Source organism: Phocoena phocoena, chromosome 7, assembly GCF_963924675.1.
Source record: "Phocoena phocoena chromosome 7, mPhoPho1.1, whole genome shotgun sequence".
Taxonomy (NCBI): Eukaryota; Metazoa; Chordata; class Mammalia; order Artiodactyla; family Phocoenidae; genus Phocoena; species Phocoena phocoena.
In genome coordinates, this window is record NC_089225.1 from 110,496,371 (window position 1) to 110,516,732 (window position 20,362).

The following is a 20,362-nucleotide window of genomic DNA, read 5'->3' on the forward strand; positions in this document are numbered from 1 at the left end:
GTGGCTTCTCTGACCCCTGCCCTGTGACCCAGCTCCTACCCTACGTCCCATCCTACACCTGTCGTCCTTCCTCGTTTGTGTCTTACTTATTTTTCTGCCTCCCTCCCCAGCTGACCTAATGTCCCCTCTGTGAGAGCACAGAGTTTTGTTCCCTGGGGGGCATCCCTGTGCCTAGAACTGGGCCAGGCACCCAACAGGGCTCCATGAGCGTGTGTCCAGCGGGCAGATGGAGGGCGTGCGTTTCCCGGGTGCCGTGTGCCGAGAAGGTCACCACACGTAGTGACCGTGCGGTTTTCCTTGTTAAAGCATTTTCCTCTGGAGCCACATTTATCTCTTACCCTTTCCTTCTGGTCTTCAGGGACATTCTTTCATTTCATGTTCAGAAGCAGGATCCTCTGAAACACCTGATCGTTGTGGTGTCTGGGATGATTATTTTGGGGATAAATGGTGTTTTGAAAACTCCAGGTCCTGAAAAGAATCCCAGCAGTGTTGAGCGTGGGGCAGGTTTTGAGCTTCTGGGGGCCGTGAGTGGTGGGACGTCCCCAGGCCGCTCGTGGTCACCATGTCGCCACTTCTTGTCGGTCTGTTGCAGATGCCATCAGCTCCACCAACCCGCGGGTCATCGACGACGCCAGGGCGCGGAAGCTCTCCAGCGACCTCAAGAGGTGCACGTACTACGAGACGTGCGCCACGTACGGGCTGAACGTGGAGAGGGTCTTCCAGGACGGTAAATACTCACGCTGTGCCTGCAGCATCCATTCACCTCACACTGGTCACTGGTCCACGTGGATGACGTGACCCCGAGCGCTCCCTACAAGGAGGGGGACCCTCAGCCCCGGGTCGTGTTCAGGGGGTGCGCTGAGCATCCACACTGAAACAGTCCTGTGTGTACCACTGGTGACCTCTTTGTGCACAGGATGAAGCATTTCTCAAATGGTTATTTACGCACAGGACGTGTCATACATACACACGCATCATTTCTGCTTCACTGTAGATGCTCATTCTTTATTCAGCCCCATTAAAAAAAAAAAAGTTTAAGTGTTTCAGGCTGGGTTTGGAGGAGAGTAAGCAGAAAAGAGAGAGAGTCAAGTTTGGCCAGAAGTAAGTACGCCTTAGGGCCGGTGGCTGGGAGTGGGCGCCAGCATTTGGGAACTGTTTCTTTGCCTCCTTCTTGATCCCTCACCTCCAGGACAGCCACCCCTCAGACAGGAAGTTCTCCTGGTGGAGCAGAGGTCCCCCCTTACACAACTGTGATGGCAGACGTCAGGCCGGGAGGGCGGGGGAGAGAGCAGGTGGGGATGAGAGGGAGGCGGGGGGCGGGGTCTGTAGCGGGGAAGGTGGTCCCTGGTCTAGTGGGGTCGGGGAGGGTCTGGGGTAGGTTAAGCATCAAGGACCCGGGAGAAGGATGCTCCCAGCAGAGGCTTCTGTTTCTGATGGGCGTCATGGGGATCCTAGGCCCCCTCCTCTTCTGGGTTAATCTGGTTTAGACCCACCTCTGCATCCCCAGCTCTGTGCCGGGGCTTGTTGGGGGCTGAGCAGGGCAGCCAGGCTTGGTCTCCTTGGAGGCCGCCCTTGCTCCTGGGGTCGTGGAGGCCTTGCCCTGGGGAGACTGTTAATGCCAGGAAGAGTAGTAATGATGGGGTGCTCCCAGCACTTCCCTAAACCGGGCAGGTCATGCTTTTTTTTTAAATGTCCAAACGAGCTTTCAGAGAAAATTACAGGAATTGCACACTCCCGCCATTTTATTAAATTTCAAAGATTGTGTCCAGTTTTTAACTTCGCATTTTCTTCCACTTTCCTTAGCAGCCAGTTCCTTTTCTAAGCCTGCCATCTCTTTCCTCTTATCCGCCTCCCAGATAATTTCCAGCCTTTCCTATTTTTCAGTACGTTTATCCTATTTAGTCCCTACACGTCACATTCCTCTCCCAGCTCAGGAGTCTACCGAGAAGAGCCCCCAGTCCCCAGGGCTCTGCGTCCCCTTTGTCCTTTACCGCACATTTACGTGGGCCTCCTCGTGCCCTGCCCACCCGTGCTCGGGAGCAGACCCCACTTAAAAGCCGTTCAGGGCCAGTATCTGCAGCTCCTTGAACGTTAGTGACACCGTGAAGGATGACGCAGGGAAGCCTGTGGGGCTCTCCCGAGGGGTGGGCTCCAGTGGGCGAGGTCGCCGTTTGCCCCAATAGTGGAAAGCCCTGTGATGGTTAAAGTGGAGTATTAACAGATGAAAGGTCTGCAAACTAGGGCCCAGGGGCCAAACCTGGCCAACAGCCCGTTTCTATAAACAGACTTCTCTGTTTACGGGCTGCGGGAGGGGTGCGCTGGGCTGCTCTTGGGTGTTGCCGCAGAGTTGAGTGGTTCCAGCAGGACCTTTTGGCCAAGAAAGCCTGAGATACTCTGTGGCCTTTTACAGAAGGTCTGCCCATCCCTGACGTAGAGGATCGGCATTTAGTTGCGTGGATGAGTTTCTTCTCCACAGTGATTGCTTTTCCTTGTACGTTGATGGAGGTTTGCAAATGTGAACTTCCCATAAATAAATGAACTCCTCTTATACATAGTAAACTAACTAGTACTCGGGGATGACAAGTTATGGAGCTTCCCTGCCCAGCATCCAGGGGATCTGAGGCAGTGGGCAGGTGCCAGTGTGCTGGGGGCACTTCCCTGTCATCCTCAAGCTGGAAGCTGGCAAGGGGAGCATGAGGAAGGACCTTTCCAAAAGTCATTGGTTAAAATACCAGTGTCTCCTTGCTGTGACGGCTCCTCAGTGATTCCACTGGTGAACCATATCACACTCGAAGTGTGAGTTTTCACAGGCTTGCGAGATTTCCAGAACATTTTGTTATTAACTTTAGAAACGATACATTCCCGTTGAGTATTTGGATTGAACGAAGTCTGCATGATACTGCAACTTCTGTGACTGTTGTGATTTTATTCTTAAAATATTTTTATTTACGTGAAGGTTAAGTTTCTAAAATAAAATTGCGGTTACTCTGCATATTTTCTGTGGTAATTTGATGGTAAACCTTTTTATGTGTTAATCGTAAACTCTTGAATTGTTAGTGGTGAAAGTAGTGGCTAAACGAATGGGGAATATACTCAGGACTTGGAAATCATTAGCAATAACCATCCATTTTAATCTTCAAGGGAAGAAAAGAGAAAAAAAAAAAACAACTTGGAAGGTTTATAGCTAAAGAACTCAGGGCTCAGAAAGGTCAGGTACCTTGACCACAGGTACTCGCGTGGGTTGGACCCCAGTCTTGGGAGCCGGGAGCCTAGAGCCTTAACCATTTTGTCATTAAAACAGAGCATCTGGGTCCTGCCACATACCCGGGGCAGGCTGGGGGCAGGGCACACTTTGCACAGCTTCACTGCCCACTCACGGACTCGGTATATCTGGATTTCTTTTTTTGACTTCAGGGCTTTCTCTATGCCCTAGGGCTTACTTTTATTTGTGTACTTTTTATATCTTTGCATGGTAGAAAAATTTTTTAAAAAGCATGTAACTTCTGTGTAACCATTAGCTTATCGATCAAAGAAGCATCCAGACCCGGTGTGTTACCCCAGCTCCGACCTCCACCTGCTCTTGCAGGCCGAGCTCCCGATCAACTGGCTGCCCAGCCCTGCTTTGTAAGAGACCAGGGACCTTAGTCTTTGCTTCTTTAAGTGTCCTAAAACAGAAGACAGAATGTGAAAATAGTGGAGAAACAGGATGGTTTTGCTGGTGTAGTCACATATCTCCTGGAAGGTGATTCAGGAGGGAGGTTCTCTGTTAGCTTCTCGGTATCAGGAGGAAGCGAAGTAGGTTGGTTGTTGCGTTCGTTCATTCATTCCCTTAGTTGAGCACCAGCCTTCCTCATGCCTGGAAGCACAGTCAGGGCCCCTGTCTTGGTGAAGTGGAAGTCCAGCAGGGAAGATAAACTTAGAATAGTCACCCAGAAATGCAGGCGACATCTTGCCTGGGGGCGGAGAAGAGGTAGTGCCGGACTAGGGTGCTTTCCGTCACCCCTGCTTGACAGCCTGGGGTCACCCTCTGCTTCTTAGGTTGTGTAGCTTGTGGAGAAGAATGATCTGGCCTGCACAGGGGGTTCCTGTAAGTCAGATTCGCCTTTTGAGAATTAATGCAGTCATTGCTTTTTACTTAATCTGGGCAGCTGAATCTGGCTTGGGGCCTGGTTACCCATCTGTTCGTCTGGGTTCCCAGAAGGGCCCTACGGGGCGTGCTGGGGCCCCTGTGGGCTGCCCGGGGCCCACCCCATGTCTCTCAGTCCCATTCTGTGCTGCTTTGTTTGCCCCTGGCATGTCTGGGAGAGGGAACTGCAGGCCGTTGTGTTTTTAATATGGCAGTGATTTCTGTGTCTGGCATTCAGTTTTTTGAAAGTCCCTGGTCATTTGTCCAGATCAGGGCCTGGATACATGCAGAAACAGGATCGCAGCAAATAAAGTTCATTCTCGGCAGGTATTGTTTCTCTGGTCCCATTTTTTTTTTTTAATTTTATTTTTAAAAAAGAGAAGTGTCACTTTCTATAAAGGAACCAGGTCTGAGTGGCCAGAGCCCTTGCAGTGAGCACGTCTTTCATGGCTTTCTAGCTCAGCCTCTGGGCAGGTAAAGGAAGGTGGTGTTGCTGGTGGGAGTTTTCAAGCAAGACGTTCAGTGATAAGCTAAAATAAACACCGCTTAAGGATAAAAAGTAAATTCTTCCCTCAGAAGACCAAGCAGAGCTTAAAGGTAGTGAAAAGTCATTGGTGTGGGTGGTGAAAGTGCCCCTTGGAGGGTTACACGCGCCGTCTTGGGGGCAAGAAAGTCTTCACGATAGAGCAGCCATGATTTTAGTTTCCTGGGGTTGGGTTTTGGAAATTGTGGATTTTAGTCGCTCTTTGAACACTTTTAAATATCTCACCTTATATCGGGTGTCCGTGTTTGTAGCTTGTCTTGCCGGGAGTGACAGTGGTGTGTCATGGACATGTGGTGAGCATAGTGATTTGTGTCACAGAACAGTTATCTTAGCCTCGGGATGAGGGAGGATCCGTTTGTTTGTTTTGCCGTTTTGTGGAAGAGAGCTGATGGACCTCTAAGGTTTTGGCGGTATATTTTATAATTTTTAAATGATGGCATCTGGCTTGCATATCTTAAAGATCTCTGATACCTAAAGAAGAGTGGCTTCCCTTTATACGGAATGCGAAGGAGAACCAGCTGCTGGTACAGAACACCATCTTGTCTTTCCTTTATCTAAGCTGCTTTATGCCCTTCCCCTCCCTCCTTCCCTCCCCCGCCCCCAGAATGAGTTGATGCAGATTTATATGAATCGTAAACAGTATTGTTTTATGTACAGGATGTTGTGTTATTGCTCCCAGCATCAGTTGTACGCAGAATTTAATATTCTTGCACATACATTCTAAAGTTGTAGTCCTTTGTTAAATCCTAATTCAGAGCATCCTGTTATACACATTAAGGCATACTCCCCACTAAAGGTTTAACTTCTTAAGCTTCTATTCATTGAACAGTAGGAAACCTACCTGCAAGATTCTGCTCTGACAGTAATTGGTGGACCGGCTCAAGATCCGTATAGACCAAGATGTAGATAAACTGCAGATTGCCATCCTGCTTAATTCTGCCCAAGGCTGCTGGGTTTGGTCACTGGGCTGTTTGTCAAGGGTGGTTCAGTCATCTCACGTGGGAGACCTTCTGTTCTAGGATGGATCTGCTTTATTTATATTAACAGAAACGATTTAGTTTTAGGTACATGTGGTTGGCAAAGCTGGGCAGTAGCATTTGAAGGTCGCTGTCTGCCTCTTGCTAGACCTTCTGCTCACTGAGGCTTCCCTCCAGCCGTCCTGGGGGTGGACGTTTATCTATAGCAGCCCCCTCCTAGGAAGACTCGTGGCAGTCTTTCGACACCATCACCCAGCTCTTTATTTCTTTTTTTTTATTGGGGTACAGTTGCATTACAGTGTTATGTTACTTTCTGCTGGACAACGAAATGAATCAGCTCTGTGTATACATACATCCCTATATGCCCTCCCTCTTGGACCTCCCTCCCACCCCGCCTCCCCGTCCCAGCCACCCGGGTCACCACCGAGCACCTAGCTGAGCTCCCTGCGCTATACAGTAGGTTCCCCTCAGTTGTCTGTTTTACACATGGTGGTGTATGTATGTCAGTCCCAATCTCCCAGTTCATCCACCCCAGCTCTTCAGATTCGTGCTGCAGTCGACATTCTGGAAACCGCTTTGGCAGAAGCTGTTCTACTTGGGTTTCACGCCTGCCGGGGGTCGGCTCCCTCATGCCGAGGCCCGAGCCCCGAGAGATCGCGGACCTGCCCGGGGTCCTGTGGTGCCGCACGCAGCCTCAGTGTGCTTTCCAGCCTTTGCTTCCAAAGACTGAAACCCTGATGTACAGAGAATCCCCTTTCACATGAAACGTCTGCAGCTGCTTGGCCCTAATTACAGGAGTGTCCAGTACAGGAAGGGTAGCTGTGTTCCTGAGCCCAGTTTGTGGAACCTAATTGCATGTGTTAGGGCATCATTAACTGTAAGCAGTCTTCTGGGCTTTTCTCCCCAGTGTGGCATCATCTGGCACCGTCTTGTCTTGCTTACGTCACAGTCTTCTGTTCCTCCTGCTGAGGGATGTGTCAGGCCTATTCCATTCTTTCCTGGAACCAGCTTAGTTTTCACCGGCAGGGTGGCCTATGTTGTTATCTGCAGTGATGCTGTTGTTTTTCTCCTATTTTTATTATGTTAGAGATCAGATTGGAGCCAATTTATTGTTATTTATATATATATGTTTTCTTTTCCAAAAGAGTACTTCCAAAGATAAGATTTTTCATGTTCAAAAGCAAGCCATGTGTGTCCATTTGGCATTTACTATATACTAAGAAGGTGAACAAATTAAGTCATTAGGGGTCGTTAAGTGTCCGTCAACATGTGCTCCTTTATCATTGGTAATGATGACTGATGTTTCTATCGCAGTTTAAGCTAAGGGCTCATGCTGTGAGGTAGTAGATCTTAGAGGCCTGACTTGTGGTTGGGAGCCACGGTCTCTGCGGGGCTGGCTTCCTGAAGTCGCATCGTTCGGCCGGTGTCAGGCCCGCGTGTCCATTTCCTGTTTTCACTGCACCTCTGTGCCCATCACCATCACTGTGCCCACACCCACCCCGCCCACTCCCACTGCCCTCTTTGCAGTGGAAAGTTGTATGCGCAGGACTTCCTGGGACAGATGGTCGGTTAGTGTGTATTAGGATGGGGCGAAAAAGGTTCGGCTGCTTAAATTCCACTTTTGAAAGGTTTTTACTAGTTTAAAACTTCCCACGAACAGGCATGACGTGAAAAAAGTTACCTACCTAAGTCTTACGTCGCACTCACGTGGTGATGCTAAGGTGGGGGGCAAAAGAAAAGGAAAACAGTCGTCAGGTTCCTCTCAAGTTAACTGGTTAAGTCTTACAAGGCGGTCTTGACCTGGGTTTTGCGGCTGCCCTGATGTCATCATTAACCACAGGTGTCTTTGGCTGTCACTGCCTGGTAGCTTTTAACGTGGTCTCATTCCCTGGAAATTAGAATCTGTAAGTTGTTTCCAAAAGAGCCATACCTGGCCCATCGCGGATCATCTCTCACCAAACTGAAAATATCCCGAGCGCTAAGTAGACTTTTGATTGAGCCTGTGAGTGGAGGGGGCGTGGAGTGATTAGGGATGTGTAGGCTTGGGGAGGTGGTTCTCCTTGTGCTGTAACCCTCGTGTATGTTTGGGTGAGAAAGTGTGTAAATGATTTATAGTAACTATTTTTATGAAACATGACGTCGTCAGTACTGCTTAGATATGCATTTTCAAATGCGGTCAATTTCTTAACCAGGGAAGCTTTCTCTGCAACAGGGTTAAATCACACATCGAAGTAATGAATGCCAGAAGTAACATAGCAACACTTGGTGTAGTAAGCTGTATTCTCAGAGGTGACAAAAACAAAAGAAAAGCAGAAGAACTTTGGAGTTACTTTACTGTTCTTAGAAAAAAATCTTGGAGCTCAAAAGTTCTCAGGGGCGGGAAATTTTCAACACGTGTTCCAGGTGAGCCCGGTGCGTCTGGCACGTGATCTGTAACCAGATCTTCCAAACACGGTGAACAGGTAGGGAATGTATCAAGGTGGGACCAGAGACTGGGCTGCACTGGGCAATCCGGGGCTAAGAGGTGATGAACCTTGAATAACTCAAGTGATTTAAAACATTGTCACCAGTATGAAATCAGCTCGTTCCTCATTTGGAGTCTCTTTGCCTAGAAGTTGCCCTTTTTAAGAATTTATCTCCCATCATGTTCAGTGGACCCAGAGGTCCACTGATAATTCCTTTTAAAGAGGAATTATCTCCTTGGAATGTTGACCGATTTGCTTAAAATCACTTACCCAAAATGACAATTTTTAGGTAGGGGGCAATTTCTAAATTATCAGTGTGGTTCATACTCCACAGACTGCAGCTACTGGCCTTAACAATACGGAATCAGGTGTGAAATGATAATTCTTAAACTAGTTTCTGATATGAGTAGAAGGAACCATTACAAGGAGAGACATTTTAATCCTTTTAGAAAATAACATAGAAGTCATCTGAAGATCTTTGTCAAGATTGATGATATTATAAACAGCGAGAGACAGTAAGCCATCTTCTATCTCACGGTGTCGTGGAATGTTGTGTTGATAGGGGCTTGGGTCTTTCCTGGCATTTTCTTACCCTGAGTCTGGACTTGTCGTGCTCTGCTTCCCCCGGGAGCATTGAGTGGGTCCCAGTGTTCGTGTAAGTGCACAGAAATGCCGGAGTTAACTCTCACACTACCAACACGAGGCCATTAAACACACTACTAGTAAATGTGCTGTGTTTTGATTTTCACGTGAAGAGCCTATCTTTTGCTCAGAGAATTAATTGTATCAATGCCATAGAAAATGGTTCTTTTAATACTTTGCCGCACTGTGGCATCAGAGCTGTGTTTTGCCCCAGGATTCCTCTTAATGACTTCAGCCAGCTTGAATTAGCTTGATGTATCATTAATGCATACAAATGGCTTTTATTTTTGTTCATAATCAGTTCTTAATGCCACGGCATTCTGCTCTTTCTAATGTTTTTAAGATGATTAAACGGTGATGTATTTTTTTGACCTATTTCACCCTCCACAGAGTCTCTGATCAAAAGAATATGAAGATGTTACTTAACTAGGATAGTGAGAAGTTGTTACGATCTGTAGCTGACGTTTCCAAGTTATTTTGAAGTCTTCTATTTATTTTATAACATTTTTTCCCTTATAGGGCATAGCCAGATTTTTTTTATTGAAGTGTAGCTGATTTACAATGTTGTTTAATTTCTGCAAAGTGATTCGGTTATATATATATTCAGTTCTATATATATTCAGTTATATATGTATTCAGTTATACATATATATATTCGGTTATATGTATACACACACACACTTTTCTTTATGTTCTTTTCCATTATGGTTTATCATAGGATATTGTATATAGTTCCCTGTGCTATACAGAAGGACCTTGTTGTTTATCGATTCTGTATATAATAGCTCACATCTGCTAATCCCAACCTCCCACTCCATCCCTCCCCCACTGCCCTCCCCCTCGGCAACCACAAGTCTGTTTTCTGACATAGCCAGATTTTGAGTAACCTATACTCATTGAGGAACTACCCACTAGGTTAGCAGCACCAAATTGGTTCAGTTCGTGAAAGACAAAAGTAATCCTCAAAGGAGGTTGACTTTTAGTTAGTTGTGAGATGCTCTGATACGAGAAAGCATAGCTTCTCTCCGTGGACTTGGGTGTTTTTTACATGCCGCCTGCCAGGTGAAGCTGGCCAGACACTGGCTCCAAGAGTGAGTGGGGGAGCCAGGCTTGGAGCAGATGGTGGGTCCCCCAGAGACCAGGCTGTGGAGTCTGGGGCTAGTTTGTGTATTTAGTGCAGAGCCATTGGAAATTTTGTGAAGAGGGGAATGATGCATTAACACCTCTATCAGTGATCATCCCTGATTTGGGGAAAAGTAAACTGTGAAAAGTGGATTGTAAATTTGTCTACAAGAGACACGGATGTAAAAACTTTGATGAGTAAGTTGGGTTTTGTGAGACTTGCCAAAGAAAAGAGAGAGATGGTTTTTAAAGGTTATGAAATATGGAAACAAATACCACCCAGAAGACCACCGCCCACTGGCTGTTATCATTAAGGCCTGGGAAGGGGGCTGTACATGGACGCCCATGTGTTTGAAAAATGGATTCTCAGGCATTCTGATATTTCACAACCTTTTTCACAGAAATACTTTTTCTACAAAATACTTTCTAATTTTTACACTGCCTTCGTCGAGTGGCTGTGACAACTTTTTGGCCCAGTCCTCTGTTAGACACTTTGTGACCCGCTCCCTCCATTTATTTGTTGTTTTAGAATTAATGCTTCAGTGGTTGGCTCTTTGCCTAGAGCTGCATCTCCACCCGTTATCATTTCTTTTCTCTTTTTTTGCGGTACACGGGGCTCTCACTGCTGTGGCCTCTCCCGTTGCGGAGCACAGGCTCCGGACGCGCAGGCTCAGCGACCATGGCTCACGGGCCCAGCCGCTCCGCGGCATGTGGGATCTTCCCGGACCAGGGCACGAACCCGTGTCCCCTGCATCGGCAGGCGGACTCTGAACCACTGCGCCACCAGGGAAGCCCCCCTTTATCATTTCTTTAGGACACACCTCCAGACTTGAGACTGCTGGTCAGCGACTTGCATAGCTTTAAAGCTTTTGGTCCTTGTGGTTTGATAGCCTTAACCTTCTGGGGAGTCTGTATCGACTCAGGTTTCCTCCGTCAGGTGTCCTTTTTCTGCACTCTGGCCACCGTGGATATTTTCATTTTAAAAGTGCGTATTGTTTATAGACAAAATAATCATAACTTCTAGTTTTTTCCAAATATTACTTTCAGTAGGTCTGTCCCTTAATTTTAAAAAAAAGCGTATTTGTTAGGAGGTAGCAGCCAGTTTCTTGGCTGGGATGATACGTGGGGAGCAGGGGGTCCTTGCTGCTCTCACAGACATGCCCTCTCAGGTGTACCAGGTGGCTTCCCTGAGCACCCAGCTCCCCAGAGGGCAGCCGGGCCCAGAGCCTGGTCCCCAGAGCCTGGTCCCCAGAGCCGTGCAGAGCTGTGACTTTGGCAGCTGGGTGTCGGAGGTGCAGTGTTCCCTCAGACTTTCTCACCAGCGCTGCCTGTGTCACTGTGGGAGACAGACCCCCGGTGTGAAGTGATCTCTGAGGGAAGCAGAGGGAACACCCAGGTTCTTGGGTTTGGACCTGCCTCTCGTTTCCTTGCAGGGATGGGGCTGCAGAGCAGGGCAGCCGCGGGGCAGGTCCCTGGGCTGCCATTCTGGGTCCTCCTCCTGGGGTTGGGCTTGGAACTTCATCTCGACCCATGTTTCCCAGATGCTCGAAGCACATCCTCCCTTTGGGGGAACGTAAAACTCTTACTTCATCATCAAGTGCCTGAAATGTCAAAATTTGCGAACCCACAGGAGTCACTGCTATGAACACGGAAGAAAGCAGACGTAAGCATGTGCTCTTTTCACACCGTGTCCTGGGCACCTGTCAGCCGCCGGGAGCACAGGTGGTGCTGCCTGATTTTCTGTCTCTGCAGGTCTCCCGAGTGCTGCCGTGTTCAGTCACATGCCCTTCAGGGGGTGCACGTGGGACCTGCAAGCCTGTACTTAAATATGTGATTAATAGCAGCCAGCCCTAAAAGAAAAGAGAACCTAAGGCATGTTCCTCGGGAGTGGTCTGGCCAGCCAGCCTGTCACCCGGCCCCAGGTGCCACCCGCTTAGAGGGCTGTGCGGCTCTTTCCCTTGTGCGTGTCTCTGTCTGCAGGGGGCGCTGCGACCCGACCCTGGCCAGCTGTGCTCCACGTGCAGCCATAGTTCAAGGAGGAATGTTTGGTCTGTGGACTTTGGCATTTCCGGCAACTCGCTCACATTTAACTTGGTGTGTAAACCAAATGAAAAAATACTGAGCGCCAGTGCGGTCGCCTAGGTGTTAGGGAGTACTCCCATCCATGCACCAGGATTTCAATATTAAATGAAATACCCAGGTGTCTCCTGCATTTAAATTCATTTCTTGCCTGACCTGCGGGCTTGTAGAATTTCACGTCCGGAAGGACCTGAGACGCTGTCCCGCTCAAGCGCTCGCTTTACCGACGAGCAGGCAGGGCCCCTGGGGCCGGTTCCGCCAGGGAGGAGGAGGCTTAGTAGCAAAGCAGAAGCTAGACATTTGATCTGCGTCTCTTGCCTGCACAGTTCTACCTTTGTCCTGAAAATGTTGTACTCAAAAGCCGCTGGTTACATTTTAAACCTGGTAGTGAACGAAAATGCCCTTTAAGCGATCATTATTTTTAATATGGTGTGTAGGCCATTTCACCAGTGAGGGATCTTGGCTTAGATGCAGTGCTGTAATTTTATAATATTTCGGATAAACTGTCTAATGAAAACACATTCACACAGACTGTTTTCTTTATGTGATAGAAGATGTGGGTAATAGAAGGAGACCTGTGACAGGGTCTCTGAGATTCAATGCCAATATAGCAAAAGGAAAGTACTCAATTTTGTAATTTAGTAAGATGCCACTAGGGGGCATCGGACGAGCGCGTAAGGATGAGTCTCACCTATCTTTAACTTTTGCTGTCGCTGTGCGGAATACAGACGTAATAAAACTAACACTCTGGTTTAAGAGGCCATTTAGACCTGTAGTAAGATACACTCCATAAAGCGTGTGAGGTTACTGGATCAGCAGTGCACGAACGCAGAAGTAACGTTTCATGCACTCATTGGAATGGGGAGGAGAATAAAATAAAAAGATGAAATGATGGAGTCTGTGGTTAAAGGGACCCAGATCCCCTTTTCCTGATTTTGCCTCTCGTGTAACTTTAGAGAAGAACCAACGGAAGTTTGGCAAACGGTGGGCTTATTTTTTAATACAGTATAATAAATGGATTTATTTAGTCCGCCATTCTCTTTGAACAGAAGCCACCAAGGGTTCTGTCGGCCTGAGCGACAGCCCAGGCTCCCCACTTTAGGGTCTGCATCCTCGATGGGAAGGCAGGCGGTGGAGCACAGGCCGCGCTCTCACCAGCGCCCGGGCCGGGCAGGTGTCTGGGGTGGAGCCCCGGCCGTCAGCTTCCCGGCCCAGCTGTCGCCTCTCCCTGTTTTGGGGAAGACTGCAGGCTCTTCGTGCTGCCTGGTACTTAGTGATGAGACAAACGACAGTCAGACTGACATCCCCGGGCGGGAGGGACAGAGCGGATCAGTTTGGGGAAACACGTGTCCTTTTCTGCACAGGAGAGCACCGTTACTGAGAGTGGTCAGGTGCCGAGTGGTTGGTTTCTAGGCGCCTGAAGTGTTGAGGACCCTTGCGGAGAGTTGGCACTTGTGGCCTCTTCTGTGGACCAGCAGTGGGCTGGGGGCGCGCAGGACAGGAAGGAGTCTCTGATGGAGACTGCACTTGCCCCGGGCGCATCTTTTAGTTTCTCCAGACGGTGGTGTTTCGTTTTCTTCTTTGTTTTGTTCTGTTAGTTCTTTTCCCCCTAAGGTGGATAGCTTCTCCCTGTTACTTTCCATTTATTTGTGTTTTGCTCTCACCCTTTATTTTCTCCCACCGCATAGTTTCCATTAGACACTGTAGCATCTCAGCTCAGAAAAATTTCCATTTCTTTATTTGGAAAAGGGGACTAATTACACGTTTGGTACTTCCAGTGAGAAGTATATCAAGTCACAGCCTCTTCTGTATAGATTTTTTTTATAGGTTATTTACAAATGGAGTGTTTAGAATTTATAAGAAAATATAATTTGGAGAGTTCTACAGTTTTCAGTCCTTGGAATAGTGGGAACAGGGCAGAGTATTTTGAGCAAGAGGTTAGGTAGAAGTGGGGTAAATTCATCCACATGAGGCGTAAGAGCCCCTCTGGGAGGGCAGCTTTCACGGACTTTCTTTTAGAGCCAGAGACTGTTTTACCAGCCCCTGCAAATGAGAGCATTAGAGGGAGGGCGTGTGGAGGTGGGGCAGTGGCCCGAGTTGCAGGTATTTCCACTGAATTCAATACACACTTTGCGCATTAAACCACTCACAGGGCCCCAGGGTGGGTCCACAGGCCCTGCAGAAAGTGAGCCTGGCTCCGTAGCGAGCTGGGGATGCACACACGCTCGCGCGAGGGTCAGCGGGCGGTTGACAGTGTCCTGGGAACCCTCGTATTCTGAGCGGGGGCTACAGGGGGCCAGGCTCCAGCTCAGCCAGAGGAGCCGGCTGAATCTTTCCTTGTTGGTGTTGCCTGATGAAGTTCTTCTGGAAGAAGGAAAGCCGCTGCTAGAGGACAGTTTGAAGAACAGTGATCTCAGAAATACATCCTTGATGACGGAAATCCTCAACGAATTTCCTGATGAACAAGTAATTCAAGATAAATGTGGGTGAAAATGCCCATAAAGTCAGATCCGAAACTGTGAGCAGAGCAGGGGCTCCTTTCCTGGACACCTTGCTTTCCCGGGCGTCTCCCTCCTCGGGGCCCTTTGGGAGTGCCCGTCCTTGGTTGTGCAGGGGCGTCTCCCTCCTTTGTCTCCTGCCCTTTCTCCCTAAATGGTCCCTAGAGAAATGCAGTTAGTTGGGCGGGTCACAGTATTGTGTGCTACAGGGACAGTTAGGAGGCCGTTGAAGAAATGAGATGATAGCCAGAGGAAATCATTCAGCGTGATATGTCATTAACTTACTTGCTATAAATATGATGGCTAAAATAAGGAGGGAGAGTGGAAAAGAGCCAATCCCATGAGTAAGACTCAGGTGCGGCTGACCCCGCCCACCTGGCCAGGTAACAGTGGGGAAGCGGAGCTCATTGTTCTTAGTTTTGCTGATGGTCAGGGTGTGCGAAGCCCAGGCTCCCTGAGTGAGTCGTGCACTGGGGGCAGGCGTGTGTCCCTCGGCCGCACCCTTTCCCTGGAGTTTTGCTTTTCAGAGTCTGGGTTCACATCCATTTCCTCGAAAATACACATGTATATTTCACGTGTTACTATTTCTGTGTATTTACACGTTCGTGTTGTTCCAGTTAGGATAATACTTGTTTGTAAAAACACAGAAAACTGTTAACGAAGCCAATTAAAATCACCTGTGATCCCACCGCCTCGTGATCAACATTGTTATGTCCGTCTAGTCAGTCTAGTCGTTCAATACTTTTAAAACAAAATTGGCATTTTATTCTATATCCTTGTTAATAACCTGCTTTAAAAAGACCTGGGAATAGTTTCTGCGTTAATTTCCACTGTGTCTTTATGACTTCACAGCATTCCTTTCCATGCTGGCATCTGCCAGCCCGGATTCAGCAACAGAAGACAGAAGGCTGGAGACAGAAGGCTGGTCTGGAGACTCACCTTCTCTAGATCCTTTCCCTAAATATCTCGAGTGCGCCCCGCTCCTGCTCACAGCATCTGAGGTTCTGACCATTAAATCAGGCACCATCAGCTGTGACGTTCCCAGCCCTGCCTGGGAGAGGTGCTTGCGGGGGGCGGGAGGGAGGTCCGGGTGGGCAGCTGCATCTCCCACTGCCTGTGTGCACGAGACATTAGCCTGTCGGGGACCCCCTCCTGCATCTCTGATCACCAGTGAACTGCGGTTGCAGATGGGCCTCCAGGCAGGTAGACTGGACGAAGAGAGTCTGTCTCTCTGGTGTGTAGACTCCTCTTGGGAAATAAAGGAATCAATACCATTAAATACATTGGACAAAAATTATACAGGACCAGATAGGCTCATTTTATGGACCCCTTTCTTTCTGGCAGATGACCCAAACTAAGCCACATTTTATAAAGATCCATTCCTAAATCTCACATACTCATTTGTCCAAATACAAATCCTTCTAAAAAAAAGTTAAAAGCTTAAATTGAAGGACAAGTGGTCATTTCAGAATTTTATTAAAACTAATTAGAAAAGCTGGTGGATGTGGGGGAAAAGTATGCCTTTGGTGGACTTCCCTCATCAGTGTTAGGAAAAGGGCGCTTGAAGTGACAGGTTCCAAAGCTGAGGAATCTCTGAGCCACAGCCTGAGATGGTGTGGTTGGCGGAAGAATGGTCCCCCCGAAGATGTGCACGTACTAATCCCTGGAACCTGTGGGTGTACCTTAAGAGGCAAAAAGGGTTTTACAGGTGTGGTTAAGTATCTTCAGATGGGGCTCATGGATGTTCTGGTTGGGCCCTGAAAGCAGTTGCATTTACCTTGTAAGGGGGAGGCACGGATTTGAGCGCACGCGCAGGGGAGGTGACACATGAGGATGGAGCGGAGGGGGTTGAAGGCGGAGTGATGCAGCCACAAGCCAAGGAACGCCAGCGGCCACCAGTAGCTGGGGAAGCGAGAAACAGGTTCTCCCTGGAGCCTCTGGAGAGAGCACAGCCCTGCCAGCACCTTGATTTCAGCCAAGCAATACAGATGTTGGACTCTCGGCCTCCAGAACTGTGAGAGAACAGGTTTCTGCCGATTCCAAGCCGTCTGTTCTGCGGGGATGTGCTAGGGCAGCCCTAGGAAGCTCCTGCAGGCAGAAAGGGCCGGGTGACTCGAGAAGGCAGGAGGGAAGTCCGTGTCTCAGCTGTGCCTGCCGTGGTGATGCAGGAGCCTGGGAAAGGGGCCTGAGGGAGCTGCCCAGGGCTCAGACGCCCACCGGACACGTGCACACCCGGAAGCAGAGGCACCACCAGAAGCCAGTGCACGCGACACGGCTTTCTGCAGCCAGGAGGACGTGGGGCTCGTGAAGAGTGTGACAAGGACGGGAGTGGCTCTAAGTGGGGTTGAGGGCGAGAAGGCAGGACTCTGATGGGTGGAGCAGGTGACCGTGTGCTCGCCGGTGACCAGAGGCGGCAGAGAGCTCTGGTCTGCTGTCTGGTCTTCCCAGGGGAGTGATCCCAGCCTGCAGGGGCCCGAGCAGGCTCAGGCCGGGGCCAGGTGGTCAGACTGCTGGCGTTTTCCAGCAGTTCTGAAGGCCCCCGAGATCAGGGCTGCTTTACCTTAATTCTTGCTTCCCACTCCTTACCCCACTCCACCCTTCCGTCTCCCACCGACTTGCCAGTGACCTTCTTACCTAAATCCAGTGGCCACTTTCAGTGCTCATCCCTCCCTCGCTCGTCGACCTTTCCTTCTGTGACACCTGCCACCCCTCCTGGAGCAGCGACCCTCCCTCCACCTCTCCCCAGCCTCTTTCGTCCATGGAATGTACTGAGACGCCGTCCTCGGCCACTGCATCTTCTCTCTCTTCGGTCCACAGCCCAAATCCATTCCATTGATTCAACTGATACAGTTTATGCACAAGAAGCTGCATTGGTACTTCTGCCAGGCACCTGTGAGAAATGGTGCTGAGACCCACCACTGGCATTGGCCCCTGTTGGCCTCCATCGGCGTTTATTGAGTGCAGTGTGTGTACATGAGCGCACGCTCCCTGCGTGACACTGGATTCTTGTCCGTCGCCTGGAGGTGCCACGGTAACCCCAGGTCCACGTGATGCTGACCAGCCACGGTGGGTCCTAGCCAGAAGCTACATGTTCAGCCTTAGCAGTGCCTAGCAGTTGGTATGTCCCAGCTAGCCTTTTCAGAACCGGAAAAGGCATGCTTAAAACCATGCAGCTGATTGGGGAGTTTGTAGACGACTAGAAAAGTATCTGAGTGAGTCCAGGGTTCAGAATGTTTTCCTTTCTTAGCTTTATTACATTTTACATTTTATGGTTCAGCAGCCCTTCTACCTGCTTCAAAATAAGTGTGATGGGAATTAAAGCGATTCATCCAGGGTTTAGAAAACAAACCACAGAACTCCGGTGGAATTATTGAACTATTCTATTTAGAAGGTGGCTGAAGTAAATGGAACATCTAAAAGCCCAGATGTTTCTTACAACTTTGCTCATGACGAGACAGGCTTTGCCATCACTAATGACACGAGACACCGAGAAACTCCGATTTCTCTCGACGAACTTCCTGCTTAATCCCGTAAAGACAGCTGTATTGAATCGCTACCCACCGAGAGGCTTGGGAATTCAACAGGTAGTGAATTATAATCTCAGATGTTCCTGAGTCAATTACCAAGAAACCATCGCCCCTGGGTGGCCCGGGGACGGATGCTGGGCTGGACCACAGAACACTGGGCTCCATCTTCATCTTCCCGCCGTACACGACAATTCAGCCTCTCACTTCCTCAGCTTACCCACCTGTGGAGTGGGGACATTATTCCCATTAGTGCTTCCCTGTAGGGGGCGACCAAAATAACTGAAATGTATCTGTGGCTAGCTCAGGGAAGATTTTGAAAAAGAATACCTAACGAAGAAGTAGCGGAAGGCCTCCCAGAGATGCGAGCTGGTCCCTCTCTGCCCTCAGGGAGGTCTCAGAGCCCTTCTGGGGTTGGCGCTTGTGCCTCACCCGTCCAGGAAAGGTGTTGAGACGGCTCTATCCAGTTCCACCTGGATGTAGGCCAAAATGCAGAGTCTCCTGTAACAACCTCTCCCCCTCTGTGTTCTGGATGCAGATTGACTCACCATAAATTTTAGTTCTTTTAAGTAACACCGACTCATTCATTAAAGAACGGTTCTTGGGGACCTGATAAGTGAATTGTTCGGTTAGTCACATTCTCCCCTATTAAAGGGGTGCGGTGGTAGGGGGAGGGGCGTCTCTCTGGGTAACCACAGTGTATCTACTAATTAACTGAGTCCCCCTGGTTGCCTTTCTTGTCCTCACACCTAAAAAAATGAATTCCTTCTTGAAAATATTACCAAAATTCACTGAAGAGTTTTTTTCTTTCTGCTTATGACTACCCCTTTATCCCACCTGCTGGTCATTTCCACCAATCTCTTTTTTTCTAGAATCCTTAGGAAAAATAGCATCAAGGGGTAGTACGTCGTCACTAGTTACTACTTGGACAAAAGCTAAGTTTCTTAGCCTTGCCCGTTCTGATATATTCTGCAATTAAACATCCAGACCTTTGAGCTTCTTTGTATTAAGTTTTGAAAAGAAAATTCAATTAATAGATACCTTTTGTCAGGATGTTACAGACACCCCCCGCCCCTGAATGTGGCATATGTCTAATTAAGAACCCATGGCTGGAAAATCCACAAAACAACACCACATCCATCCCTGTTTTTAAGGATCCTTAGTACTGTTACCTCCTCCTTTGGATGAGGAGACAGGTGTCTGCGGACGGAGGGCCTGTAACTAAAGTGTAAATGGTACGGCTGAGACGCGGACGCACGTCTCTCCTGTTTTCAGAAACGACAGTGTCTGCAGGACCTCGTGCTCCCCTCAAGACATCGCCTCAAAACTCTCCCACATCAGCGTGGATTTGGGCATGACGAGTAGACGATGGGAAAATGCGAATAAAAAATCACAACCTTCGTGTGTACAGCCTAAAAAATTGCTGATCGTAAAGTGAGCAGCGATTGAGAAATGTAGCATTTAAAATGGAAATAACGCCAGGGCTGGAAGTGGAGCCCGCTGTAAATGCAGTAATTAAAATAGTTGCCAGGTGGCTCCCAATTACCTTTGCTCCAGCAAGCTGCCTTTATCTTCATGGCGGTGCTCGAGTTCCAATCAGAGCTTTCAAATGAACTTATTTCGGTATTTTCGGTGAAGTCTCAGAAAACAGATGGTTCTAAAGTAATTACCGTTTTTCATCTTGGGAAAGAGAAGATGAGAGAGATGCGTGGGCAGCGGGAGGGAAACCCTAATGAGATGCTCTGAATCGTGGGCTGGGCCATTCATCCCTCCGTTCGCTCAGGTGCCCTGGGCTTGTCCCTGGGCCACAAAAACAAGGCCACCTGCACCTTGATAAGGGTACAGTTCAAATGTACGCGTCACTAGGGAAGATTTAGAACTTCCTTCTGAGATTCGAATTCGCTTTTTCCTGGAAAGGATTCCCTTCCTGTCAATTCTGGGAACAGTCGAGGGGAAGTTCAAGTAGTTGTGATAAAAATAAGACGGCGGGTAGAATGCAGTGCTGCACAGAGCATTGGAGGCTGTGTGGTCGGCCAGCAGCCTCGTGGGGCAAAGGAAGAGGGTCAGAGCGCGGTGTGGGAGCCCGAGGCCATGCCCGGTGTCCGCGCACGGACCAGTGATGACAGAGATGGACCAGCTCCCAAACTGTAGTCGGCCACCGTTGGGCACCAGGTAGTGGGGAGGGTCGCCCTCAGTGGGAGAAGATTTGCATTGATGTCGTCTTCATTTGCGCCCCGATGGCTGAAATAACTTCCTTGAGCGCATTTTAAACCAGCAGAGATCAGATTTTACCAGGAGAAAAATCAAAGCCGTTCCCCACAGTCGTGGATGTAACGGCATTCTTCCCATTGAAACGAGCAGCATCTTCGGGGCGAGTCTCCATGG

General features: G+C 48.9%; 1 protein-coding gene across 3 annotated transcripts in view; it reads left to right on the forward strand.

The window, feature by feature from the left end:
• AGAP1 (ArfGAP with GTPase domain, ankyrin repeat and PH domain 1) overlaps nucleotides 1-20,362 on the forward strand; it is a 549,941-nt gene that overhangs the window by 222,057 nt on the left and 307,522 nt on the right. For all 3 annotated transcript variants that reach the window (XM_065880907.1, XM_065880908.1, XM_065880909.1), the window contains exon 6: nucleotides 593-727. In XM_065880907.1, coding sequence (XP_065736979.1) covers nucleotides 593-727 — 135 coding nt within the window. The remainder of the gene's footprint in view (nucleotides 1-592; nucleotides 728-20,362) is intronic.